Below are 13,693 nucleotides of genomic sequence, written 5' to 3'. Positions count from 1 at the left end.
TCCGGTCGTGATATCAGGGTCGTGGGATCGAGACCCACATCAGGCTCCCTGCTCAGGACAGAGTGTTCTTGAGGCTCTCTCTCCCTCCCCCCTGCCCCCTCTCCCCAGGCACGTGCTCTCACGCTCTCACTCTCTCTCACTCTCTTGAATAAATAAATAAGCTTAAAAAATAAAAGAGGGAAATAAATAAATAAGCTTAAAAAAATAAAAGAGGGCCGCCTGGGTGGCTCAGTCAGTGAAGCATCTGCCTTCGGCTCAGGTCATGACCCCAGGGTGCTGGGATCGAGCCCTGCATCGGGCTCCCTGCTCCGCGGGAGTCTGCCTCTCCCTCTACCCTTCACCCCTGCTCAAGATCTCTCTTTCTCTTACTCTCTCTGTCAAATAAATAAATTCTTGATAGATTAAGATGATAGATGGTAGATAGATGATAGATGGTAGATAGATGATACATAGAAAGAAGTCAAATGTCCACTGACTTCCATGAATGCTGAATTTCTCCTTGAAGTTAGTCTCCCTGGGGGTCTTCTGGCCCATCTGTCCCTCCCCCACCCAAGGTCATTTCTCTCATCTCTTCCGCCCCTTCATTCAGGGGGTTTTACCTCATTCCGAGCAGTCCAAGATGGTGGACTTCCTCTTGAGGAAGGCCAGTGCAGAGTCTGCTGTGAATGAGACACGAGCCATGGCAGAGTGTGGCGCCCACTCGCAGAGATGCAGAGAAAGCAGCCTGTGACAGTGTTCCTCAGCGCACTTACTCAGCACCTCTGGGCCTCATCTAAGCCCCAGTGGACAACGTGGAGGCCAAGACCCGAATGTGCTTGTGAGGATGGACTGTGGGGAGACACTGTGCTCGGGTTCCCTTCCCGAGCAGTGAGTGTCTTACAGAGCTGAGACACCCCTCCCGTGATGGGGGACGTAGGTGTTCTACTGAGAGCCACTGTGGATTATCTCAGACCCCTTCCTAGACGCCAGGGGTGCAGGCAGGAGTCTGCCGGCGATCACAGGGGTGCTGGAGAATGTGCCTGTGTCCCGCCGTTTGCATGGCCGATCAGGGCTCTTTGGGCTGCACCCACGTGCATCTGATGCTCAGCTCAGACACGCCTCGCACACGTGCAGTCAGGCGCAGGTTCTGAAGAAGCACGATGACACAGAGCCACAAAAACGCCCTGAGGTCCCAACAGCCACACTGGGTCACATGTCAGAGGGCGCTGATGTTATCAGGCTTCGATATAGAAGACAAACAGCTCATAAGGTGGGTTCAGTCGGAGGGGTCGTGGGTGCCCAGCCCAAAGCAGGGGGTCCCTTCAGGTGTCATGACAGTGAAGACCGGACTCATTAGATGCATCTCAGTGCATTGTGGAGGGTTTCCAAGATGTTCACGTGTGTGGCACATTTCTATTTTTGCTCTGAAATGTGATGGAAGTTTGAACATGAGATCTGACGAGGGCACCTCGTTTCCCAGCAGGGACTCGTGGGGCACCTCACGTCTGCACTGGCTGTGGTGGGGTTGGTGTGGATGGTGAGAAATCAAGACGCTGGGTCAAGGCGGCTCACCGCCCAGCAGTTCAGAAAGTCCGGGTGCAGATCTCACAGAGCTGCCCGTCCCCATGCCTGCACACGCCCGCTGCAACCGTGACACTTGTCTGCATGATGTTGGTGGGCAGAGTTCGGTTCCTCAGCATGGACGGGGCAGAAGAGAGACGCCCGAGGGCATGAGCGTGCATTCGTGGGGCTGTCGGGGGGGCGGTGGGCCCGCACCCCTGCTGCTTCATGAACTCCGCTCGGGCCCCCTCGCACGTCCGATGGCACCCGGGGTGGACTCTGGGAAGGGCGGGGTGGTCTGGGTGAAGGGTACACGCAGCCCCACCAAGTGATGCTGAGAGGCAGGGCCTGGCGGGCCGAGGCAGGACTGACGCTAAGTACACCAGCAGGCTCTTCGAACATGCAGCTGCATCTGCTCAAGGCAAAGCCCAAGGTTGGCAGGTGGCCTTTGTCCTCAGCCCATATCCTATTTTGCTTTTTTTTTGGTGTGAAGGTTTTGCTTAGTTGAGTTGCTTCTAGGCCTCATTTTATCCCAGTCTGTCTGATAAACAACAGGAGCAGAGGCGAAACATGCCGTGAATCGTTCCTACCCTTAAAACTCAGGACTGACCTTCACCCGACTCACCGTCATCAGGGGAGGATGCTTCTTGAGAGTGAGATGGGTCCCCGCGTCCAGCTGCAGGGGATTACACCACGGAGCTCACGCTCTCTGTGAATGCTCGGCTGTGTGGGCTCGTGTGAGCGTTCTGTCCGTGGCCTGTGTGTGCCCGGTGTGTGTGCGCTAGCTGACCTCACGAACTTGTAATTTCAACAACCAGCGCAATGTGGACGCGTCCGTCGAAGTCGTTGTGTTGACGCTTGCCCTGTCTTTGCTGTGTATGTGTGTGTTTAAGGAGAATATGATCTGAGATGGAAGGTGGGTTGTTTGGGCTTATTCTGCTAATTCCATGCTTCCCCGACTAACGCAGGCTGCTTTCAAGCAGGCCACATGGACCACGTGACCACGGTCCCCATGGCAACTGTATTTAATTAGAACTGTGTGTTATATTGCATTATATTTCTAAAGAAATGAAAACATTGCCATCTCTGCTCTCACACTCTACCTAATGTGGTCATCTGGCTGGCCGGCGCTGGACTAGACCACTCATTAGCAGGAAGCACGGCCCCAAAGTGCAATGCTGCCATTAGCCGTGCGGAGACGGGGCGTGGTCCGATCACACTAAATAATTTTAATAGGCTGTCTTGTAAAATACTTAACCCAGTTCAGACCTTTATTATTCATATATAAAAGTTTAATATATATAACTTTTAAGAGCAGTGTCTGGAGGTCCCCTGAAATGAAATTCTACTGCAGATTTGTGTGAGAGATTGGTAAGCATCTCCCACTGCCGACCTTCCTTAATGTCCTGTAGTTACAGAAAATGCCAATTTGCTGGATGAACATGGTGATAGCCTACGTGGGCTCGATCACGGTGCCCTAGAATGACTCCTTTTGCAGACTATAGCATGGCTAACCATATTTACTATTACTAACAGGATGTCAATGTGGAATTTTTGCCTCGAAACTCATTCAAGAATATTGAAAGCCTGCATAAATGCACATGGAAAAATTACACTTATGGAATATGTGCCAAAATGATGACGTGTGTATTATATATACACAGTGTATTTGCCAAAGGGTCCTTACCTGAAGCTGCCTGTCTCCCTGGGGACACCAGCTGTCTACACCTCTCACTCCTGATTTGGCGTGGGGTCGAGGACCCTGAGGCCGCACAGATGGAGTCCAGGGCAGGAGCCACCAGGCTCCTCTGACCCAGCTCTGTGGGGGGCAGCTGGGTAAAGAGGCAGCTCTCTGGCCTCCGCCACCCCATCCGGGAAGGGCAGGGCCATGCTGGCTGACCCCCAAGACCATTCTTCCTCATGCAGTGACGTCCCTCTAAGAACATCGTGTCTGCGATATATGCACGTGAGCGACTGAAAATCACTGCTAGCAATGTGAACCTGAAATGTTCTCCCAACGGAAAGAAATAAAATTCATGTTTGGGAAGAACCTGACCTAAGATTAACTAATATTAAGCAATAATGTGGCAACTGCAGGCTTTGAATATTGGTGAAGGAGGCTTCAGTCTAGAACTTTCTGGATAAGGGAGAAAGTGCCATCCTGGGTAGCGTAGCTCTCATGGGGGCTTCCAAAGCGGGACGTGGCTATGGAATGCAGAGCGTGGCCGACTCATAAATCTGCGTAGAGCTCAGATATATTATTGATTATTGATTAAACCCGAGGTAGAGCTGAGAATCACGGATGCTCTGCCTGAGTTGGCACCTGCACATAGCTCTGAGCCGTGGCCTTTGAGCAACCAGGAAGAGTCTCTGATGTTTGGGCATCTGGGTGAAGAGTGTTAGAAATGCACTGAGCTGACGGCCATGTACCCCTGAACATACTAAAGAATGACTCTGTTTCTCTCTTGCAGAGGAAGAGGGCGGGGACCTGGTCCAGCCCAGCATCAGCTTTCCGGGGCCAGCAGAGGAGGATCTAGGTAGAGTACACATCACCTCAGCCCTGGTGACGCAGAGATTAGGCACAGTGGGGCACACCCCAGGCCGGACGACTCTCTGCACCTAAGAGACGGGATCCCTCCCCGCAAAAATGGTTGAAGCATGTGTGTGACTTCGGCATGCCCTAATTTAAAGACCTGAATGGGATGTGGTGAACGTTTTAAATAATTTGTAAAGAGTACAGAAGCTATGGGTGAGAACACATTTGCTCCAGATCATTGCAGACTAATTACTAAGACAGCTAATCATTATGAATAATGGTTAAAGCAGTTAGTAGCATAACTGATACACGTGTAAAATGGCACCTCTCTCCCTTGCTCCTTCATGACTAAACCTTACTCTGAGTATATCCAAGGAAGAGAAGAAGTCCTTATCCACAGCTTTTTACGTGGCTCTTTACCTGAATAGATAGCTGATTGCTGTGGGCAAGCCCAGCGTACACTGGGGTGTGGGTGCCGAATGCAATCATGTGCTTTCTTGCAGGGAGCTCTGAATTATGATATGATATAATATGATAGCGTATTTTCCCCGGTGCTAGTTAGAGTCCTGTGGAAATTTTACTTCTATGCCGTCACAGACACAATAAAGCCAGTGCCACCTTTGGCCGTGATCACTTGACGTGGATCCCACGTACGTGAAAAGGCGCCAGGGTTTCTGTAAGACATGTGAGCTGTTGAATAAATTCAATGTCCAACAGTCAGTGAGGACCCTCCCCCCCCCGCCTCTGTGGCTCAGGCTCTTGATGTCACAGCACTCGGGGCTGAATATGGATCAAAAAGATAATTCCTACTTGAATTTGAATTTTTCTTAACTGATTTCAGACCTTTAGCCAATGAATCTCTTGCCCATTTGATTGGCTTAAAGAATAATACTGTAAATGGAGGGAGTCCATTTGTGTAAGTCTGTGACTTCTTTTAAAGAAAAGTAGAGGCAAAAAATTTTCTTTTCAATTAAGTTATGAATATAGGTGTAGTTCCAAAAGAGTGACGGTACATTTTGCACTGCGGTGGAGCTCAAAATGTATTTCTGTCTTGCTCCCCTAAACAAGCCTTTCTTTGCTCAGAAATATGCAAGCAAAATCATCTTCCCTTCCTGCTAGAAAGGCGTCCCAGCTTTCTTATTTGAATTCTGTTCCACTCTGGGGACAGTCCCTCGCAAGCAGGTCTCGGGAGGCGTCCAGTGAGTGCATGACTCATTTGACTTTTGTTTCCCTGGGGCTTTGGGAGTAGCCCACCTGCATCTTGCACTGTGCACGGTTTTGACGTCATGATTGTGTCTGTGGTGCCCGTTCTTTCCCGAGACAGTCTCCTGGAATGGGGGAGACGCGCCGAAACGGAGGAAGAGTGTGCACCTGCAAGCCCTGTTTTTGTGGCCGCTGGGGATTCGAGGCTGACACGTCCACTGTGCGGGGGGATCCCAGGGAGAGCTCGTCCACCTCGGGGGAGACAGGTGCCCCTTTCTCGGCTGGCTCCCGGCAGCTGGGTGTTGTTTCACCGGGGTCGGCACCGCGGGAAGGGCCCGGATGACCAAGCCGCGGCACGAAACTAAACACCAGGTCGTGGGAATCACACCGGAAACACAGGTGCCCCCCGTGCCCTTGCTGCCGAGTCCCGGACTCGAGTTTAAATGTGTGCCATAGTCACGTGAGCTGAGTGCGGACGGGCAGGTACAGGGGCGGAAGGGGTCTGTGCATCTCCCCGGCGGCACGCGGACCTACAGCCTGAGTTGGCACCTGGGCGGGGCCGCTTCCCGGGGCCGTGTTCACAGAGAGGGTGCCCGTGCGGGCGGACAGGCTGCAGGGCTCAGAGAGAAAGTATTCTTTGCATTTGGTAAAATAGGCACAACATAAAATTGACCATTTTGACCATTTTTAAGTGTATAATCAGGGGCATGGAGTACATTCACGTGGTCAGGTAACTGTCTCCACCCCCGCCCCCAGGACTCTCCATGTTCCCCATCGGACCCTCTGCACCCATGAGCCAGCACCCCCACCCCCCACCACAGTGACTGGCATCCTGCTCTGCTTCTCTGAGTCTGACCACCTTGGCCCCTGGACTGAGGGGCTCCTGCAGAACGGGTTCTGCTGCGACGGGCTTCTCTCACTCAGGGTCATGTCCCCGGGACTCCCCCACGTCGGAGCAGATGACACAGTCTCCCTCCTTCTCGGGGCTGCGTGACATTGCCCCATGTGGACACACCACATCCAGTTTGTCCGTTCACCCGTAATGGACACCGAGCTTGCCTCCCCCTCCAGACTCTGGTGAATAATGCTGCTGGGTGTCCAAGACCTCTTTGGGACCTTGCTCTTAACTTTGGGGGATGCACCCAGGAGTAGAATTGCTGAATTATGGTAACTCCACTTCCAATTTTGTTTTGAGGAACCTCGTACTGTTTAGGGACAGAAAGTGTTTGGTGAGCTGTTTCTACAGTCTAGCCATGAGGGGACGGTGATCCCAAGAATGTCAAGAGACAGTCAGATTTGGGAGGCTTTGGTCAGAAGGAAAGGTGAGGACTGGGGACTGTTGGCCCTAAGGAGCTCTCAGACACACGTCCGGTTTCCCCGCGTGAGGACGGGAATGGGCAGGTGTACTGTGGACGGTGGTGGGAAGGCGTGTTAGGACCCCAGGCAGAGGTTGCCCGGCTCAGGGATATGCACATGGCTCTCGCGATCATTTTCAGCACATTGACTGGGACAGTGGGTCTCAGCCGTGGTTGTCCCCAGCCAGCACCACCACTCAGTATCAGAAATATTGCGGCCTGCATGTTCTGATGCGAGGCTGCCTCTAGGGGGCCCTGCGCGTGTGCCCGTGTGCACCCCCAGGGTGGAGAATGCTGGCGTGAAGGGCACGCGCTGATGGTGACAGGAGGGTGAGGGGGGCAGCACTGGGAGGGGGGTGGGAGCGCAGACGGGAGGGGACAAGGTCTGCGTGACCCTCCCAGGGCTGCAGTACTAACTAGTCAGGAGCAAACACCACACTGTGGACTCGGCTTGTTTTGTGAACGGAATCTGCCCGTGTCCTCCTCTGTAAATTGAGGGGCTGCGCTGGGTGGGGTTTGTGGCCCTTCTGTCTTGAATGTGCGGCTCTCTGATTCTCCTGCACCAAATCCAGGTGCAGAGCACTTTGCAGGGCCCTCGGTGCTGTGGTTGTGGAAGGCATGTCCTTTCTGTGCATGGTGGTGCGTTTTGAGGCCAGCACAGGCTGCGTCCATCCGCACAGAAGCCAGGCGAGCTTTCCTCTGCTCCCTTCAAAGCTCCTGTCTTTTCCTCCCCCAACTGGCCTCAGTCTCAAAGCTCTGAGGAAAGGCGGGCAACACTGGCTAAAAGACTAGAAACTGTCTTTAGTGATAGAGAATTTAGGAATAAATTCCGTGCTCAGGCTGTGACCCATTACGGGCGTAGTTAAGGGTGCATTCTCTGAAGCTCACGTATTATCAGGGGTGGAAATAATTGTATGAGGAGGAAAGTGCCATGGAAAATAGGAAGATAAAGAAGGCTTCTTTGCAATTCATCTAAAGTCAGTGATGAAAATGAATTAATTTAGCACATTCACAATGGCTACAATAGAAGAGAAAAACCCACTTTTTCCAGGGGAAACGTCTGAGGGAGGACCTTCAGACACACTACATTAAATTGTTCTGCCAGTAATTTTGTGACCCTGGCTCATGATAGGAGCCATTGGTCTACAGATGCCTTTTCTTCATTCTCTCGAGCGTGATATTTAAATCAGTTGCAAAGAGCTGGCAGTTTATAAGCACTTATGAGCTCTGTGATGTGGACCCAAATTTTGCACCAGTAAGTCAACTGCAAAGTGGAACTTTTTCAAAAGGCAGATTAAATATCAAAGAATAGTAGGTACATATTGTATGAGACGCAGCGCAGAGAAAATGGGTGAACTATGCATATTGTAAAAGGCACTTGCACACTAGAGTAATGATGCCCAACACATAGAGGCTTCCATGGGCCAGGCATGTGTGCTGAGGATGTGTTCTCATTCAGTGGACACCCCCGGGCCCTGATCATGTCTACACAGCATAGGACCTAACGTACAAAACTTATTTTAAAAGAGCTCTCTCTTCAGAGGTTGATATTTTACATCCTTTTATCAGCACCCTGGTCATCTTGTAGACATAGTTTTGTAACTCGATGGGCATCCACACTTATTTCCTTAAAGTAAATTCCTAGAAGTTTCCAGAAACCATGAAATGGTGCCATGTTTCTGTCTAGACAACAACAGTGTGTTCATTGCTGCACCCTGAGCATCTGGAGCCCTCTCTCCATCCTTCTCCACCCTCCCCGTGTCCTCCCCACGCTCCTGGGATATTCAGGATTTCTCCCAGCTGCCCGTGGGAACCCAGAGGCCCCAGGGGGCCACATTGCTCTCCAGTGTGTGACATCAGCAGTTACTGTCACACGTGCAGAAGAGGTGGGAAAGGTTACATGTCAGTGAAGGGAGTATCCAAAAAGAGGAATTTTATGTGAACATTTCATGTTAAAACAACCTGAATAGGCCAATAACCAGTAACGAGATTGAAGCAGTGATCAAAAACCTTCCAAAAAACGAGTCCAGGGCCTGATGGATTCCCTGGGGAATTCTACCAAACATTCAAAGAGGAAATAATACCTATTCTACTGAAGCTGTTTCAAAAAATAGAAACAGAAGGAAAGCTTCCAGACTCATTCTATGAGGCCAGCATTACCGTAATCCCCAAACCAGGTAAAGACCCCATTGAAAAGAAGAATTTCAGACCGATATCCCTGATGAATATGGATTCCAAAATTCTCAACAAAATTCTAGGTAATAGGATCCAACAATACATTGAAAAGATCATCCACCACGACCAAGTGGGATTTAACCCCGGGATACAAGGGTGGTTCAACATTTGCAAATCAATCAATGTGATAGAACACATTAATAAGAGGAGAGAGAAGAACCATATGGTCCTCTCGATTGATGCAGAACAAGCATTTGACAAAATACAGCATCCTTTCCTGATTAAAACTCTTCAGAGTATAGGAATAGAAGGAACATTCCTCAAGTTCATAAAATCCATCTATGAAAAACCCACAGTGACTATTGTCCTCAATGGGGAAAAGCTGAGAGCCTTTCCCTTAAGATCAGAAACACTTCAAGGATGCCCACTCTTGCCATTATTGTTCAACATAGTACTAGAAGTCCTAGCAACAGCAATCAGACAACAAAAAGAAATAAAAGGTATTCAAATTGGCAAAGAAGAAGTCAAACTCTCTCTCTTCACAGATGACATGATACTTTATGTGGAAAACCCAGGAGACTCCACCACCAAATTACTAGAACTCATACAGCAATTCAGTAAGGTGGCAGGATACAAAATCAATGCACAGAAATCAGTTGCTTTCTTATACACTAACAGTGCAACTGTAGAAAGAGAAATTAGAGAAACGATTCCATTTATAATAGCACCAAAAACCATAAGATACCTCGGGAAAAACCTAACCAAAGAGGTAAAGGATCTATACTCTAAGAACTACAGAACACTCATGAAAGAAATTGAAGAAGACACAAAAAGATGGAAAAACATTCCATGCTCATGGATCAGAAGAATAAATATTGTTAAAATGTCTATGCTGCCCAGAGCCATCTATACCTTCAATGCCATTCCGATCAAAATACCAATAGCATTTTTCAAAGTGCTGGAACAAACAATTCTCAAATTTGTGTGGAATCAGAAAAAAAAACCTCAAATTGCCAAGGATATGTTGAAAAAGAAAAACAAAGATGGGGGCATCACGTTGCCTGATTTCAAGCTATATTACAAAGCCATGATCACCAAGGCAGCATGGTACTGGCATGAAAACAGACACATAGACCAATGGAACAGAATAGAGGACCCATACATGGACCCTCAACTCTATGGTCAACTAATCTTCGACAAAGCAGGAAAAAATATGCAATGGAAAAAAAGACAGTCTCTTCAATAAATGGTGCTGGGAAAATTGGACAGCTATATATAGAAGAATGAAACTCAACCATTCTCTAACACCATACACAAAGATCAACTCAAAATGATGAAAGACCTCAAGGTGAGACAGGAATCCATCAAAATCCTAGAGGAGAACATAGGCAGTAACCTCTTCAATATCAACCACAGCAAATTCTTTCAAGATACATCTCCAAAGGCAAGGAAAACAAAAGCAAAAATGATCTTTTGGGACTTCATCAAAATAAAAAGCTTCTGCACAGCAAAGGAAACAGTCAACAAAACAAAGAGGCAACCCACAGAATGGGAGAAGATATTTGCAAATGACACTACAGACAAAGGGCTGATATCCAAGATCTATAAAGAACTTCTCAAACTCAACACCCAAAAAACAAATAATCAAGTCAAAAAATGGGCAGAAGACATGAACAGACACTTCTCCAAAGAAGACATACAAATGGCTGACATACAAATGGCCAACAGACACATGAAAAAATGCTCATCATCATTAACAATCAGGGAAATTCAGATCAAAACCACATTGAGATACCACCTTACACCAGTTAGAATGGCAAAAATTGACAAGGCAAGAAACAATAAATGTTGGAGAGGTTGTGGAGAAAGGGGAACCCTCTTACACTGTTGCTGGGAATGCAAGTTGGTACAGCCACTTTGGAAAACAGCATGGAAGTGCCTCGGAAAATTAAAAATAGAGCTACCCTATGACCCAGCAATTGCACTCCTGGGTATTTACCCCGAAGATACAGATGTAGTGAAAAGAAGGGCCATATGCACCCCAATGTTCATAGCAGCAATGTCCGCAATAGTCAAACTGTGGAAAGAGCCGAGATGCCCTTCAACAGATGATGGATAAAGAAGATGTGGTCCATATATACAATGGAATATTACTCAGCCATCAGAAAGGATGAATACCCAACTTTTACATCAGCATGGTTGGGACTGGAGGAGATTATGCTCAGTGAAATAAGTCAAGCAGAGAAAGTCAGTTATCATATGGTTTCACTTATTTGTGGAACATAAAGAATAGCCTGGAGGACATTAGGAGAAGGAAGGGAAAAATGAAGGGGGGGAATCGGAGGGAGAGATGAACCATGAGAGACTATGGACTCTGAGAAACAAACTGAGGGTTCTAGAGGGGAGGGGGTGGGGGGATGGGTTAGCCTGGTGATGGGTATTAAGGAGGGCACGTCCTGCATGGAGCACTGGGTGTTATATGAAAACAATGGATCGTGGAACACTACATCAATAACTAATGATGTACTGTATGGTGATTAACATAACATAATAAAATAAAATTAAAAAAAACTTTGTTATACAAAGAAATCAAAATTACTTTCAAAGTTACTGATACTATTAGGATATTAGGAATTTGATTCTAAATTTCTGGAATGCATTTCCTAGTTTTCCCCCTAAATATCCATTTTTAGCTTGCACAATTTCTGGGCTTGGTTTCTGTCACATGAATTATAGTACCTTTTCCCTGGGTTGGTTCCCTTCCTCAAACAGTGAATCTTTACTGACCACGCATGCACACCTTCATCCTAGTCTGTTCAGCTGCTGTGACAAATGACCACAGACTGGGTGGCTTATGAACAGTAGCATCCATTTTTCACAGCTCTGGAGGCTGAGGTCTGAGATCAAGGTGCCGGCGATGTGGTGTCTGGTGAGCCTCCTTCCCGGGCTCCCATGTCCTCACACGGCACGATGCAGGGGCTCTCTGGGTCTCCCACGACCTAATCACCTCCCCGAGGCCCCTCCTAATGCCATCACCTTGGGCATAGGGTTCCACCTATAACTTGAGGGGGGACACAGACATTCAGATCATAGCAGCTTCGTTCAAGCGACACTAATTCAGCGTTTTCTGCTCTGTGGGACGCGCCCACCGAGTGACCGGCGGGCTCCCCGACTTGGCAGGCTCCACAAGGAGAGGGGTGAGAGACGGAGCACACAGCAAAGCTGCTGTGGAGACAAGAGAAAATCAGCACAGCTAGAGAGTCAGGGATGGTGTTCTCTAGAAATGCGGGCAAAAATCAGATCAGTGCAGACCAAGGAACCAGAGGCCATGGTGATGAATGCGGACAGGCTCGGGGCCAGAGAGGGGAGTCCACTCTGCAGAGAGAGAGGCCATAGCACCCGTCCCGAGCTCAGTGCCCTGCGTGGAGCAGGGCTGGGACACGCGCAGCCACAGGACAGCCAGGAGCCCGCGGGACAGCCCTCCTGGCGTGGGGCACAGCGCCCGCCTCCTGCACCCCTGACCCTGCCTTGGAGTCCCAACAGCAGCCCTCAGCGCCTACGTCATGTCAGTGTGCGTACGGGGACATTAAAGAGCTCACGTTCAGAAGACATGCGCCCGGTTATGGATGGGCACGCTGTCCTGGGCAAGCAGCTCCTGGAAGCTGAGGGCAGTGAGAGGCAGCTGTACGGCATGTTTTCATCTCGCCCGGCAGAAGCACGCGGGACTCGGCTCTCACAGACTCAGAGGGCCTGTGGGTCTCGAGGCGCACAGAGCCTTCGCGGAGATGCGTGAAGTGGGTGCTCCCGCAGGGGCAGCCGCTGAGTGCCCATCGGTCCAGAAGCCAGAACTAACACACACGACGTGCAGGATCCATGGGGATTTGCAGAACAGGAGACTCACGAGGTAGGGTTCAAAGTGGGTAGAGGGACCCCGGCAGATGCGAGAGAAGGATGCTTCACGGGGACGCTCATTCACTGGTTTCATTTCCCCCGGCCCCACCTCAGACTGTTCACACTGGGGCACATGCTCCGCAGAGAGGCCCCTGGGTCAGAGCATCTGGGCCTCTGCACAGGGGGTGCCACACACATCCCCGGGCCCCCGGGTGCGGCCACCGAAGATGCTTTCTGCACCTGTTGCCAGGCGTCCCCCACGCCAGGAGCCCCGTTTCCTCCAGCACGCCCCTGGCCCCTCGTGGCCACTATGAGTCCTGCTGTCAGCACAAGGCCAAAGACCAACACGATTTTACTTTTGCCTTTGGTCTCGTGTCTGGATGCTTATTTTATTCAGGATCTTGTCTAGCTACTTTTTGATGCGTACTCTGAGGGTTTTTTTTTAATGATTTCAAAGCTAAAATTGAATCTTGTGCATTACGTGTCTTCTTGTTTTCTGCGTATATATTTTTTTTTCTACAGAAACCCCCAGTTTCAGGGCAGGGCAGGGTAGGGTATGCAACAGCAGTTCCCCGTGAGGGCGGCTTTGCCCCGAAGCTCTCGGGGCTCTTCAGCAGGCCTGCCAGCAGAAAATCCCTAAGGGACGCAAGCCAGTTCCATACGTGTATTTGCACGCACACACGTGTACACACGCACGGTTTTGCAAATTCAAGCAACAGCATGGAAAAGCCTTCAGTTCACCTTCCAGAGCTGTGCCTTTTGAAATAACACTTTCGCAGGCTGGCAACTCCTCAAATAAACGCGTGATGGTTTGGCAGTAAGTGAAGTAGTCTTGGGTGGAAATGGATTGGGAGGGAAGTAAACAAGGTGGGAGACGTGTTGTTTAATAAGGAAGATGTGGCTCGTCCTGTTGACCTTCCCCTAATTCAGTAAGAATATCATGTTTCTGCTCATCTATACTGACATGACACTGACTTTTTAAACTGTGGGTTGC

General features: G+C 49.4%; 1 protein-coding gene across 1 annotated transcript in view; it reads left to right on the top strand.

Annotated features, from left to right (window-relative positions):
* DLGAP2 (DLG associated protein 2) overlaps positions 1-13,693 on the top strand; it is an 808,900-nt gene that overhangs the window by 632,147 nt on the left and 163,060 nt on the right. The window contains exon 5 of the mRNA XM_035726383.1: positions 4,011-4,076. Within this exon, the coding sequence (XP_035582276.1) occupies positions 4,011-4,076 (66 nt within the window). The remainder of the gene's footprint in view (positions 1-4,010; positions 4,077-13,693) is intronic.

This window comes from Zalophus californianus, chromosome 2 (genome assembly GCF_009762305.2).
Source record: "Zalophus californianus isolate mZalCal1 chromosome 2, mZalCal1.pri.v2, whole genome shotgun sequence".
Lineage (NCBI taxonomy): Eukaryota > Metazoa > Chordata > Mammalia > Carnivora > Otariidae > Zalophus > Zalophus californianus.
Note: the sequence above shows the minus strand (reverse complement) of the source record. Positions and strands in the feature narration are given on the sequence as shown.